This window comes from Echiichthys vipera (genome assembly GCF_963691815.1).
Source record: "Echiichthys vipera genome assembly, chromosome: 13".
In the NCBI taxonomy this organism is placed as follows: Eukaryota; Metazoa; Chordata; class Actinopteri; order Perciformes; family Trachinidae; genus Echiichthys; species Echiichthys vipera.
In genome coordinates, this window is record NC_139838.1 from 18,264,533 (window position 1) to 18,280,080 (window position 15,548).

The 15,548-nt window shown below is 39.3% G+C and overlaps 1 protein-coding gene across 1 annotated transcript in view; it reads left to right on the forward strand.

The window, feature by feature from the left end:
• Positions 1-341: 341 nt before the first annotated feature.
• Positions 342-15,548, forward strand: part of LOC310955314 (ras/Rap GTPase-activating protein SynGAP-like) — a gene marked incomplete at both ends in the record, with an annotated part of 32,506 nt that continues 17,299 nt past the window's right edge. The window contains 8 exons of the mRNA XM_083925127.1: positions 342-441; positions 8,576-8,664; positions 9,149-9,270; positions 13,283-13,436; positions 13,904-14,002; positions 14,092-14,352; positions 14,457-14,792; positions 14,942-15,086. Of these exons, the coding sequence (XP_083781253.1) occupies positions 342-441; positions 8,576-8,664; positions 9,149-9,270; positions 13,283-13,436; positions 13,904-14,002; positions 14,092-14,352; positions 14,457-14,792; positions 14,942-15,086 (1,306 nt within the window). The remainder of the gene's footprint in view (positions 442-8,575; positions 8,665-9,148; positions 9,271-13,282; positions 13,437-13,903; positions 14,003-14,091; positions 14,353-14,456; positions 14,793-14,941; positions 15,087-15,548) is intronic.

Below are 15,548 nucleotides of genomic sequence, written 5' to 3' on the forward strand. Positions count from 1 at the left end.
TGTGCCTCCCATGTTTTATCATTGCATTTGATTCACACAGCTAAACATTTTTCTTTAACTGATGCATTTATTTTTAAGAAAACCCAGAGGGTCATTCAACAACACTTACTGCTGACTCTCTATTCCCTATTCTAAACCTGGAAGTAACATTTCTCCTTGTTTGATTTGAACCTTATTCTTTTCATCTTTGATCATATTTGTCTATATTAATGTTTCTTTCCTTTTATTTTTTATTAACATGCACAATAATGTTTTTTTTCTTCTCCCTGTCGTTGTTGTAAATATCGGTTTCTGAATCTTAAAAACTGAAGACCACACTTGTGTCTGTGCAATATAGCTGCATGGACACATCTTCAAAGACGTGGCTGCCGCATCAGAGTCAGTTTGGGTTGGGTGGTCAAGCGGAGGTTTGCTGTGGCGGACCTGGAGTTTTAACCCCAAGTGAGTCCGTTCAGAGGTCTACTCTTCCCTACTGTCAACTGTACCTAACTTTTACAGCCTCTGCTCCAGTCTGTCGTGGTCCAGTGCGATTTTTCTGTTATATATGTTTTATATGTTTCCTTTCAACCCACTGTTTTCTCTGACATCCATCGACACGGCTGTTGCCAATGGTTATTGAAAGGTTTAACATACACTCCCGCCTCAGCTGCGACATTCTGCTCTTTTTTCCTTTTCAAAAGTACTTCAATATATTGAGGATTTTTTCTTTTCTTTTACCTCTCAATTCTCCACTGGAGCATCACTCACTTATTTTTACATCCTCTAGATTTGCCTTTTTACTCCGGCTTTGATACACTCTGAGGCTTCCTCCTCTCTCTGCTCTCTTTACTTCCCCAGATGAAAGCCGCCATTTCTGCTCCCTCCAGCAGGGACAGGAAGAGAAATCATTTTCTGTTAGCGCAGCGTGTAAAGCTGTTGTTTCATTTCAAACACTAAGACGTAGGCAGTAATGTTTTGGGAAGAAACAAACAAGAGGCAGTTCATATTATAGGGGGATTCTTCGTTGAGACTCACCTTATTTCAAATAGTGATAAGATAATACAGAAGTATCTCAGTACAGTCGTTGAGAGCTTCAAATTGCTGCTTGATCTCCAATTTAATTTTCACAATTTTCAGCAGTTTAATTTGGCTCTGCTCATTTACAAGCACAGTGATAATAAATACAGTAGTAAAAATGAAGGTAGTTTGATGGAGAGCTGTGCACAAGCTGCGAACATGTTCCTATGGTAACTAGGCCACACTCCCCTTGGCTCGCTCTCACACACGCAGGCAGGCAGACGGACAGGCAGGAGTGAGACAGGAATGCTGGAAAACCCACGTGATGGAGAGCAACTTCAGATTGTTTATCCAGGTTACTGTACATATGTCGTCCCGCACATGTGAAGGGTATTTACATTTTGAAATGTCTTTGTCTCTGGGCTTAGAGGAGTCGTGGTTACATTGGATTTTCTTTCTGCTCCTCCAAAAATATCAAGCCGATCTCAGGTTCTTTCCCGTGGCTCCCTCGCGCCCACACTGCCCCTGCTTCCTCAACCCCTCCACCCACCTCTGCTTTCAAATCCTGCAGCTCTACCTCTTCTGTGCATTTTCCGTTTATTTGATTACAGATGTTTCTAAACGTAGTACCGGAGTGGTTCTGAACACTCTTACTGTGTCACTTGTCCCTTTTTGGTTAACTTTTCTTTGCATAAATTTAACGGGACTATTAAAACGGCTTAAATAAAAACACTAATGCTTTAGTGCCATTATCATTTGGACCTAGATTTATTCCATCAAGCAGCTGATTCTCTTAATGCCAGCAGTGTACGTCTCTGCGCGCTCAGCATCTGCATCTGTCATTGAATGAAATGTCATTCTATGGTTTTATCAATTGCTGCTCACTTTTAGGCCGTGTCAAACCTCCTGGGGCGATGCTGCCGGCTTGTCAAAGAGCCCAAAGGTTGACACAGTGAGGTTTTCCGCCTGTCAGTCATGCAGGCTGATTGTTTGGACAGCTCTCGGTTAATGAAAGACCTTAACTTTCTGCACACATTCGCAGTGTCTGTTGTTTTTCAACAGCTGAGATGCTGTGATGAATTTATGATGGCAGATAAACTACCTGCTTTAGCCCAATGTACTTTGGCAATTGGCATTTCTTTCTTAAACAAGCCCTACTAGAGTCAAGCGTTGGCTTAAAGAGTTAATTCTCTCAAATTAAAAACACGAAAAACAAATAGATTTTCTCACTCGCCCCTTGTGCTATCTGATGATTTAAAGTGCGACTTCACACCCTGTTTTAGCTTGAATACATTTAAAAAAAAAAAAAAAAGGATTCAAGTCCAGCATGCAATAATCACAGACATCAATTTGCTTAGTACTTTGTGGGCATGTAAAAGACTGATTTTTCTGATTTGTTTGGTCAGTGGAGCAGAATAATTCCTAGGTAGTTTCCTGGGAGAACTGCTAGTGCAAGAAACACTTGATAGATTAATAAAGTAACTCTACACACAGTTGACTAATTCAAAAAAAGTAGATTCATTATAAATGACTCTTTAGAAATAAGAAGGGATGATATTGATTTGTTTACATTTTTAATATCTCAAATGTTTTTTTTTCCAAGAGTTGCAACTAAATATCAAGTGGGACATTTAACACTTAAAATACATTCAAAGAGCCTCATTTATACCCTCAATATGACCGATACAGATCCAGATTTGAGAGAGGATAATGTAGAAGGCTGCTTTCTAAAACTAATAACTTTATTAAAGAATATGTAACATTCTTATACATGATAGATTACATTTTCAATTAATTTTTGGAATGAACACTGAGAAAATGAAGAGTAACTAAAAAATAAAATAAATAGTTATATGACACCATTTTTAAATCACCCTGAGCATCATTTTATGCACTAAATGTTTTGTAAAAAAGATTTTTATTTCAGGGAAACATACCCCAATACTGCTATTGAAATGTCTGTGACAATATCAATTGATATTGGCCAATCGACATATTGGTCTGCCTCTACCCTTAAATATTATATATTTTATTTTCCCAACAGTTTTATGATGGGCAGATTTTGCAGTTGGGTAAATAGTGCTTTTGATCACAACAGCGTAAAATTAAGACTTAGTCAGTACACCTTGGCATATCGACATATGTTATGGACGTGCTGGAGCCGTTGTAAAAATTCTGCGCCAAAATTAGCATTTTGTTGTTGACATGAGCACTATTTACGAATATGGCAATTAAGGAGGCTTGCATATGACGTGAATGCAACATCTGCCCCAGCAGGCCTGTCTTTGAGTTTCCAGAGACTCCTCGTTGTCAGATGCTCCACACCACACAACAAGATCACGGATGTGTGTGAGATCTGTAACTGGAAACACTGTCACGCCAAGACAAATTCTCACAATCTCAATAAAATTCTTAAACTCACTCAATTTTCTCTAAAGGCTCAGGTCCCCCCCCTTGATGCGGTGAATCACAGATGTGACATAACATGAACAAAACACCTGTCAGAGGGCACACAGTAGCATACAAAATGCGGATTCTCATCACGACTGAAAATGCAAATGATGATTGGAGAGATGCTTTAGTTTCCCAGTATAAATGGGTTTTTGCTTTGGGATGCAGAGTAACATCATTAAAATCACCCGTCTTGGCATAATTTGTCATTTAAAATGAAAACTACCGTCATACTTCTATGTCTAAACCTGACTGAATGTGATGTAGTGACTGGATTTGAGGTGTTTAAAAATACAAGCATTTATATTTATACTTTTCTAAGATGCAGGTAGAAAAGTGACTGTATTAAATAATAGCCTGGCATCTACAGTATGTTTTTTCCCAGCAGTATATTTGGATTTTCTTTCTTTTTCAGTCATGGGTGTGTCCTCCAGATGACATTATTTTAGGGGACACAGTCAAACTTTAAAATAACTTTCCGAACAAAATAAACTGTGGGTGAAATGAAACGCCTTTTTAAAAACAAACAAACAAACAAAAAAAACCCAGTAAGTCCCAATACTTTTGTGATCCCATGACTTTTTCTCTTGGGCCTCTTGCGCCTGTGAGTTTGGCAATTATTGTGAGTGACAATATAGTTTTAGCAATTACTATACAAAAAAAACCCTAACAACACTCTTAATTAAACCTTTATACTAACAGGTAGGGCTGGGTATCATCCATTTTGGTTCTGATACCGATAAAACAACGATATTGTGTTTGTGTGTCAGGGAAACGGCTGCAAATGCACAGACGTCATTCAGTTTGGGTGCTGCTTAACCCCCCAAAAAAGACAGTGACTGTGGATCTGTTTACCGGATCCCATTATTTTATCAGAGAGCAAAACAGAGAGCTGCTGCTTGTGCTGCTCTGAATCACCAGCATTGTAGAGCGGCCGTGTTTAACTCCAGTGGCCAGAACACATCGCAGCTGCCCGATACAATCCAACCACAATCCTCTCCCTCTGCCGTACATCCCAACATAGGGCCACTCAGAGCTAATGGCAATAATAAGGGAAACTGTACCATAAAGTACTGAAATTTGGCACCGTTTTCCTTTCGATACCAAGACAGACATATTCCAGTTGGTGCCTTATGGCTTGGCATAAATGACTTTAGGGTTTAAATCGCTAGTTTAAAGTCTTCCTCAATACATTCAATTTTGTGAATGATGGTCCATTTAGAGTATAACAGAAGATAAAGCAGGGTAAAAAGCAGGTTCAGGGCATGGCTACCTTGTGATTGACAAGGTGCTACCACAGCACACGGAGAGTGTCCTCGGATCTGATCCACCCTCGCTCTTCCCCGGCTCAACCCTCTTGTCCAAATATGGTCACTCCTGGCTCCGAAAAAACCAAGACGGCAACGGCACAAATGCCAACTCGCTTCAAAACGTCAGTCTGCAAACCAATGTGTGGCGTCACAGTGGCTTCGACCACTTATTTTGTACATTCTGTTGTCACTACAAGTTTAACTTCACAAACAAAAAGTGTCTTTAAGATATAATACTTTTTGGCACAGGGTTCCACGTGAATCTTTTAGCAGCATGCGGCTTAATCAGATGGACACATCCCATCTGTTAGTAGTGCCTCCATTTCCTTTGTGCATTGCATTGTGGGAGAATAGTTTCCATCCACAGCACGCTCAAAAATCGAAAAAAAAATTAATTCTGTCCGGTTCATTTTGTCACAGTGTGAACACACTTTATACCAAAAACCTGCTTCGATGCAGAATGGGTCTAGGACACTCTGATTGTCATTATTAGCCTGCTGGGGTTAGCATTTAGCCCAGACCACTGTTGTGCTTAATTATAGGCTAAAACAGCCGCTTACATGGCTGTGGGCTCTTACCGACCAACAGTATTGCTATGGGGCAGTGTTTTTGAAGTGCCATGTCGTTATAATATTTAACTCGCGGTCAGGGATAGTTATGGTAACTTCTAGCAGACACACTGAATTGTTTTATAAAATAAAGAAAGTAAATGTATTTGATGTGGATTGGTGCCATAATAGCCCTAATAAGGTCAGTTGTGGTGCTGATATGAATAGCTGCTGTGAGATTTCATGGTAATTAAAAAACAATTTTCTGGTTTGTGTTCAGCAGGGCTGTTTATGTCACGATCACTTAGTTTGAGGGATGGTACATTATCTCCGGGCACAGCATTTCTTTTAAATGTCTATAACAAATAAAAGAAATTCACCGTTTGAAAAAAAGGTTGAGATTTTATTTAATTTATTAAAAAAATAAAGTTTCCAAATGTGTATTAATAGAGATATATACTAAAGGTTGAGTATGTTTCTCCAACACCCACTCACAGTCTTCCTCTTTCTGTCTTTTCTCCCTCTGTATCACAGTTAGCTAGAGGCTGTTGCCACCCACACACTCCACACTCGTCCTGACAGCAATTTACATTCAGAATAGACCAAGTGAACGCATCCATGTGTTATAAAATGTCACGTTTACTTAGAGCACCACACGTAGCAGGTGACTGTTTTAGTGGCAGTGATGTTAAACGCTGAAAATATGCTAAATATTCTTCCGCAGTCAGGATACAGCCCCTGCATGAGACGCAGAAGAAACAGAAATATTTCCTTCAGTTGGGGAGGATAGGTCTGATCAGTTCACTGGCGTCACTGTTACCAGAATTACAGTGTTGTGCAGCATTTGTGCCTTTCATCATCTTTATTGTGCAGTTTTGAGCCAATACCTTCTACAGTTCAAGTAGAAGCCCTTGGAGTTGTTTCCATGGATACCAAACAATTAGCTTGGATTCAGAATAGAACCTGGAGAGTCGCCTATTTAGAGGCTTTGGGAGCGAGGAAATCATAGGATGACAGAGTGTCTTGTTTCTCTGTTGGAAGGGGAAAAAACAGCTCCTTTGGGTAATGGGGGGTGGTCTAAAAATAAAAAAAATGCTCCATTGGATCAATCACAGACGAAAATAGAACCATCACGTTTTTATCTTTAACAGGCCGATCTATTGATGAATCTCTGTTTTATGTCACACTTTCAAATGATCAAATGAGTTATGAACAGTTCTTATTACACAACCAGCTTCGAAAATGCATAAAACCCGAACAATATATGAGTTTACAAGAGGATGTGACATAAATGTACAGCCAGGATAAAAGAAATCGTCTTTGGCATCAAATTCAACCCCCTCTCCTAGAAAATGCTGTTAAGTATCAAAATGTATTTTCCAGCTTTAGATTACTCATACAGTCTAACAATAAGCATGTTTAAGATGATATTATTAACACTTATATAGTCCTATTAACACATATAAATTTTAATAAGCATTGTATGGACTAATAAGGTCCTTGTTACCTATAAACTAATGCTTATTACAGCGACTTTAATGTAAATACGTTGTAGGGAGATGTTGTCTGGTCCGCTCTTTCATTCCATTTAAACTCTTATTGTTTGATTGCCATCAATGCTTTAAAAAATTGTACATGTGGGCGGCAATTCACAGGTCTGGATGTTTTACCCCCACAAAAATGTCCCATAAAAAAAGACACAACTCTTCACACAGTTTACTAATTTAAAAAAAAAGTACATTCACTATAAATTACTCTTTAGAAATTAGATTAGGGATGATATTGATTTATGTACATTCTTGATATCTCAAATGTTTTTTTTGTGATGTTGCAACCAATCACAAGTGGGACATTTAACACTTAAAAATACATTGAAATAGAGCCTCATTTATATGATTGCCATCAATGCTTCAATGCCAGACCTATTTCAATTTGATGAAAAAATTGCACACGTGGGCGGCGATTCACAGGTCTGGATCCAGGCTAGAAAAAGGGACATTTTTTTCCCCACAAATGCATCCTATAAAAAAAGAAAGCTCTGTTTATCAAACCTGTCTTGCATTGCTGTTGTTCATATGGAGGAATAATGATTTTGCAGTCTCAAGGATGCTCCTGTACCTGCGCATTGATCTTGTATTTCTTAGCCAACACAGTCAGGTAGAGAAAGTATGAGATGTGTTTCCCTACGGACCACTGTCTATACTTTTATAGATCCATCATCATGTTCCAGTTTGCACAAACCCCAAAGTCAGACGAACACCATAATGTCCAAGATGACTCATGTAACATTCTTTCCACTATATATAGAGGTCCAATATTAGTTCTCAGTCTTACCTCAGGTTTTCCGTCATTTTCCACCGGCCTTGGAAACACTTTTCCAGTAGAGGGCTGAATAAAATGGCATCTGATTGTCTTTCGCATTGTCACAATGTTGTTCTCTGTGCTTATTTGGAGGCTGTCTGTCCTTGTTGGTGAGCGTCACACTGTCACTAATCTCTATACTATCACTAAGATAACTAAGGACGAGAACATAATAACTCAAGTTATATCATGATTCAACATTATAATGACATGTCTGTTAAGCTGCAATGTTGTACTAATGTGTTTTATTCCTTTTGTGACCCATTTCAAGGGATATCATCATCACATTTCTGTAATATTGTTCATGGACACATCTCACAAGAGTGACGGAGCACTTTGTAAACCAACACAAACTGTTAATTGAAATTCAAGTGGAGGAAAAACACCCTTCTTACGTATTATCTAATCTTCAACAAAGGTGGTACATAATGCATTTAGATGTGCTCAAAAAGTTATTGAGTTATTTTCTGATTCCATACCATTTTCCAATTATTGTCTTCCAAAGGAGGTATGACCCATTTGACATTAAATTGTCATAATTGTTGAACGCATTCTGTAACTTCTCCATAGTTTAGATAACACATATAAACTCTGTCTGCGCAATCTTGCAGAATTGGATGGAAATGTACTCAGCAACAGTCCCCTACAGCAACAAGCTAAATTTAAATGGCCATAACTCAGAAGCCATTAGTCTGACTCACAGTCTGACTCAAAATCCTAATATTCCCAGCATTTTGGTATATTGCAAAAACAATGTACAGTATTTTGTTGTTGTATCTGGATTCAGATGCAAGAGAAAAACTTAAAAAGAACAGAAACATTTTACATTTATTAGCATTTAGGAAATTGTGATTTCATGTCTCTAATGTTCTTATTTATTGAGCTCTTTTTTTCTTTATTTGCTCATAGACCAATCTCGCAGGGCAAGTTTTGCCTCTGTAAGACAGTCGAGCATGGAGACCCCTCCCAATGCCACCCCACAGCCCTTCAGACAGCCGGTGAGTACAGAAACGTTTCTGGGCCCAGTCTGATATTGTAAATTCCCTTTTGCATTGTCAAACTACGTTGCAATTTATAGCCTACAACTTAACAGAGACAATGCAGACAATAACATCGTTCAATAAATGTTAATTTAGGTTAGGCAACTGTTGGATGTTGATACGGCTACTCTAATACAGCTGCAAATTAGAGCGAGAATAATAACTAAAAAGACAAATTCTAGTCAATGAGTCATATTAATAGATTTTTAGATTTTTAGATTTTAAATTGTCACCAGTGATTTCCTTTACAAAAATAAAACTTTAAATTGGTGCATAAAAATCCACCTGAACGCATGTGTTTGACACCCCAAATATGTATCCCCGCCAGTGGCTAATTGGCTGCCCTGCTCTCTAAATATCAGCATCAACCATTGAAAAAAATCCTATGTGGGCAGTGTTTTTACACTGTATTATTTTCTGTTTTCCCTTGTTGAAACTTCAGAGTTTTCTCAATCGAAGGCTGAAGGGCTCCATCAAGAGGGCCAAAAGTCAACCCAAACTAGACCGGACCAGCAGCTTCAGACAAATGATTTTGCCCCGGTTTCGAAGTGCTGACCAAGAGAGGTAAGTAACCTTCACTGTAACCGTTCATATAATTCAATGTTTTACCAGCAGTTTTCGGATTAAGTGTCACGTTTGCACATGTCGGTCCTGCTTGTACATGTGCAAACGTGCTCTACAAAAGCCCACCTCTCTCAGACGGGCCGTGGACAGCCAGCTGGCCGCAGCTATGCGCGGAGTGGGTGCACTCACACTGGTCCAATGCACTAGGCTTTAGTGCGGCCCGGTGCGGAAGGACAGTGTGAGTGCGCCCTTAGTGTTTGCAATGTTAGGGCTGGTGAGGCCATGGCTGCAATGTTTTGTCATGTGATCATAAAATATTTCCTTGTTATTCCAAAATAATTATTAATCATCTCAGAGCTACCCAAATGGTTAGGTTAAAATTTGTATATTTCTGATATCTCAGCAGACATAAGGCATGATTTTTACATGTATGTGGCGGTTTGTGTTGTGTCACGATCATGCAATAATTATGTGATCATGATGAAAAAATACTTACAAATAATTGCAGCATGGCCTCTGTGTTTCCTCTGGATCATGTTCTCTGACTGGTAGGAAGCTGGAGCACCCAGGGGAAACCTACATAAATACAGGGAAAATACACTGACTCCACGCAGAGACATTTTGGCATTTTTGCCTCAATTTGATTCACAAAAAAATTGGGGAGAAAGAGAGGGGTATGACCTGCAACAAATATTAGATAGAGTAGATAGAATCAAGCCAGGAAACACATGGCTGTATGGTGTACGTCTTAACCACGAGGATGCCCCTTTTTATGGCGTGGGAGGTGATGGTGTTAACCACTGAGCCACAGTTCTGCAGTTCTGCCCCACAACCATCATAAAGATGCAGGAAAAGCACAGGTATAAATGATATCATTAATGATAAGCAGTTCCCTGCTAAGGTTGTGGTTATGGTTTAATGGGCTACCTAGTTAAACATACTTTATGAATGTCTGCTGTGGAAAAAGGTCTATTGCTACTTTCTATTGTGATGATCCCCTGATTTTCATTCAGTGCCACATCAAAATGTCCTCTAGCCAAAAAAACTGTCAAAAACTGTCAACTGTTATTTTGGAAGAAGACAATAATTGCAAAGGTCTGCAGGACATTCAAGTAAAATTTCTACAATTTCATAATACCTTCATTTATCATTTCAGTGTGATTTCTGTTTTCCGATTGTCAGGATGCAATAGCTTGCAGCTCTCACGAGCTGTTGTTTTGTATTCTGACTCCAGGTCACATCCCGGAGGGTTCGGTCTTGCATTGTGACCAAAATTTTATGCAGTTCTCACACAATCCAGTCACGACGCACATATGGGAAGTGTAAAGATGTAGAGGGGGAGAGGGGGAGAGGCAGAAAGTAAAAACGCTGACAGTGCACTTTCCTCCGGCAACAGCCTGGAGATGCATAGTAGACATTTTAAGGGCAGCGGTGGATGTCCGATGCTGAGATGTGTCGTTTAGCATGGGATGTAAAATTCCTGTTTAGTAAAATGCATGGTGAACAGCAATGCAGAAGCGCAGTTTAAATGTTAAAACAAATGTTATTAGAAATGTTTTCTGTTGAAGCAGCACTGAAGGAAGTGGAGGGAGTAGCTTAATGGTGATAGGGTTAGAGGGACTTGCTGCCTCAGCCAGTGTTCTTCTCCCTCTAACCACAGCCGTTCACCGTCCCACCGCTGCCTCAGACAGCTGCCTTCACAGCCTGCTTTGAGTTCTTCCCACACACGCTTAATTCACTCAGTAGTGTTAAGTTGACTTTGCTATAAATCCTCAGCGTCCAACTTCACACTCTAGCTTTCCAACGCAGCTGCTCTACCTCTGCTGCCAAGTCGGTTTACCAAAGCCTTTATCATGTTCTGCATTCTGCAATGGCACCACTCCTCAAAATGACCAGCATTATCTGCCTTTCAATTTGTGCTCCTCATTTGTGCAAACTAATCAGGTGTTCCTTCAAAAGTGCTGCTTTTTCTGTTCCCTTACTTTTCTCTCTTACTATTTGTTCAAAGCATACACCGTACATAAAGAAGCCAGTGTTAATAATGCAGTATGCCAGCTCCAGCTTCTCAGATAAACCCCACATTTTCAGTTCTTCAAAGACAGTTTCAGAAAATGCTCAAGAAATAATTCAACATTTCTGGCCGTATGCTTGTTCACTTAGAGTTGGATGAGATTATTTATACCACTGTTATATTTGTTTGTTAATGAGGTTAGAGCTGGCAGCTGGTTAGCATAGCTTAGCATACATATTGGAAACAGGGAGAAACGGCTAGCCTGGCTCTGTTCAAAGGTAACAAAATCTGGCTTTGAACATCTGTGAAGTTAAAAAACAAATAAATCCACAACTTTTTATACAGAGGAAAGGCTTTCTTATAGATTAAACATAATGATGTGTTAATAAGCTTTAGAGGCAATGGTGGCAGGACGTGTTACAGAGCCAGGCTCAGCTAAGATGAATAGATAAGCTGCTGGTCGTAGAGGAGAGGTATGAGAGTTGTATCAATTTTCTTATCCAAGTCTTTGCAAGAAAATACAACCAAGCACAAAATATACTACCTACTGCTAAAACCATCATACAGCTAGCTACCTCCAACTTTTCAGTGTAGATTAACCCCAAAACATTTTCTCTATCTATTTCGCCATTGTAAAAGAGACATCTGTAAAACTGTTCACAGGCCACCTTGAACTGCTAACAAGGTTTCTTATGACTGTTTCTTTTATAAATAGTTAACCTATGGCCTTTTACATTTGTAAAACATTCCTTGAGCCCTGAGGTTTTAAAAGCCTGTGACATCCTCCAAGTATACTAACTACTGTGCATATTTAGTGGGTTGCATATCATCGAGTTAAACCCTTTGCCCAAACTTTTTCTGTATGCAACAGGCGAGCAGTTCTAATAATGCGTCCATGGCTTGGCAGGATCGTCCCTTTGTTCCCAGTGTCCTGTGTTTCCAGGGCACATGTGTCTCTTGATATAAACTAACATAGTAATTGCATGGTAGCTATCTTTGCAGTTCACCTGCAAAATAATTAAGGGGGATGGATGTTTCAAATACAGTTTGAATGGTAAAAAATACATACAGCCACTGTGGAGAAATACATTTGAAAAACTGCCTTCAGTAGGCCTGTGGAAGTTCTCATTTGTCCAGGTCATCGTTACCCTCAAAGCAATTTCAGTCAAAAGCAACTGGACTTGGTTATTTGTCCAGGAAGATGTTTCACCTCTCATCCAAGAGGCTTCATCAGTTCATGTACGCATCTGACCAGGCTGGGACTGGTCCTTCAGTAGGCTTTAGACTGTGGGTGATTCCAACATATTGACCCAGGGAAAGGAAAAAGGACATATAACCTGTGGAAAGTTCTCCTTAATGTGTAATATTAAGAAGATATTGAGCTGAGGAACACATGACCCTGGGAACATGGATACACAGTTTTCCTCCCTACATTGTTTTTCCATTTGGCCCACTGACCCTGCTTCGCCTGACAGACAGCTTTGGCTTACCTTTTGACTTACATTTCTCAACAGCACTTTTCTTTGTCCTCATAGAGCTGCCCTCTTCTAAAGGTTACCCAGTGATCAGACCCAGCACTGTGCCTATTTATAACTGCACTACAGTATTTCTGCAGACTAACCCCACTGAACAGCTTATATTTTTACCCATTTACACAGGAGGAAATGCCAAAATTACATTAAATTGTACCGCAGTTGTAGGGAATTATTGAATTGCATTTCCAACACCACAATTGAGACACTGTAGGCCAACATGCAGTATGACTCACACGAGTCGAGTCAACAGACCAAACTGCAAACACCAGAACTGAAAATCTGGTAGTCTTAGCTTTTCCATAAACTCATTATAAAAGGATCAGAGTGAGGATTTCTGCGCTGCGGTGACTCATTTTGTCATAAGAAAACCTCTCTCCTTTCTTATTTATCTAAAGACTATAAATAAAATAAGATATTGTAACATAATGTATAAAAATATCTGAATTCTGAATTGTTCTCTCACTAGGACACGTTTGATGCAGAGCTTCAAAGAATCCCACTCCCATGAATCCCTACTTTCTCCGAGCAGTGCTGCGGAGGCTTTGGACCTAGTTTTGGATGAAGATGCCATAATCAAACCTGTCCACTCGAGCATTTTAGGACAAGAGTACTGCTTTGAGGTGTGTTGTATGCACATCTCATATTCCCTGGCTTTACCTGTCTTCTAATGGATTTTTTTAAACTAGTTGTAGATTTCTTTAGCCAAACAATTTAATTTAATTTTAAGATATTAAATTAGGTGCCACTATAAAGCCACTTCTCAGCTTTGTCCGTTTGATAAATAGTATTTTAAGAAACTTGCAATAAAATTAATATTTGATTTGTCTATTAGAAAATGATTAGGCAGCCGTTTTGAATGGTTTAATTGTCTTTTTTATCAAGAGTTTCTCGGGTTTTAAATTAATTATCTTATAAGTTATGGACACAACAAGCCATTAGAAGACGTTGGCTTGTCAATACCACATTATAACTAACTGATGAATTAGGAGAAAATCAATCAATCAACAGATTAATCAAAAGTAAAAATAATTATTAGCTGCAGCAGGAATATTTTATAATAATGAATATAATAAAACTTAATTCACAGGTGACCACCAATTCAGGGACAAAATGTTTTGCCTGCCGTTCAGCTTCTGAGAGAGACAAGTGGATTGAAAATCTGCAGCGAGCTGTCAAACCAAACAAGGTAGATACAATAAGAAAAAAATGTTCACAGGATGTGATGTGTAACATTAAGGACTGATGTATTTAAGGACTGTTATAATGCAGTAACAGAGTTCCCCGTTTCACTTCCAGGATAACAGCCGACGGGTGGACAATGTGCTCAAGTTGTGGATCATTGAGGCTCGAGACCTTCCGGCTAAGAAACGCTACTATTGTGAGCTGTGTCTGGATGACATGCTGTATGCACGCACCACCAGCAAACCTCGGACCGACACCGTCTTCTGGGGCGAGCATTTTGAATTTAACAATTTGCCTACCATTCGTAGCCTTCGTTTGCACCTCTACAAGGAAACTGACAAAAAAAGACGCAAGGTAATGCTTTCTGTATTAATCAGAATAGACAGTTCTTGGTCCACAAAACATTTTATAGTGCTGCTAACATTTCAAATAAATATTATTTTTTCTTGTTAATCTAGGAGAAAAGCACATATCTTGGCCTTGTCAGCATCCCCATCTCCAGCATCACAGGCCGGCAGTTTGTCGAGCAGTGGTACCCGGTGATACAGTCCAGCGTGTTGAACAAAAGTGGTGGTGTCGGAAGCACCAAAGTGATCAACGCTTCCCTACGTGTCAAGTCTCGCTACCAGACAATGAACATCCTCCCGATGGAGCTGTACAAGGAGTTTGCTGAGTACATCACCAACAACTACCGAACACTGTGTGCAGTTCTGGAGCCGCTGTTGAGCGTGAAAAGCAAAGAGGAAGTGGCGTTCGCTCTGGTGCACATCCTGCAAAGCACAGGGAAGACAAAGGTAAACAAGGGGTGAAATCTAACATGACTGTACTTAGGTTAATTTTCCATAAACCATCGACGTTATCTGTTTGATCTGTAGGTTTTCTTCATTGCAATGAGTTAAAGTAATATTTCCTTTCTCATGCTGAAAACGTAATCTCTTCTAAGGAGTTCCTGTCTGACATGGCGATGTGTGAGGTGGATCGGTTCATGGACCGCGAGCACTTGATCTTTCGTGAGAACACGCTAGCTACAAAGGCTGTGGAAGAGTACCTCAAACTGATAGGTCACAGATACCTCAAGGATGCTATAGGTGAGGCTGCTGTAGATGAACCCAACTGCACATACTTATGCTGATGAAAGGAAGCTCAGTATTTGTCGGACTAGGCTACACTCCAGCATAAACATCTGTAATTTAGCAAAAACTGACTGTGACATTGTTTAATGCTTAGATTGTTTACCGGCATCTGCAGTTGTGATACATTTGTGACATTTTTTTCAAATGACCATTTCTATTTTTATTTTTTATTTATTTGTTAGCAGCATTTTAGAAATACGTGTCTTAAGAGCACTTGTTTTTTATGTCACATAAACAAGTAGAAATTGTGCTTTAATAACATTTCTGTGTCATAACATAAAATGCAAATGTCTTCTTTTATTCTCTCGTAGAATGAAAGGAACATTGTAGGAATAGTTGGATTAGCTGTTCTGAGGATTTTCTTGATGCACACATTTCAGTATACCTTACTTAATATAAAGGAAGACATACTGTACC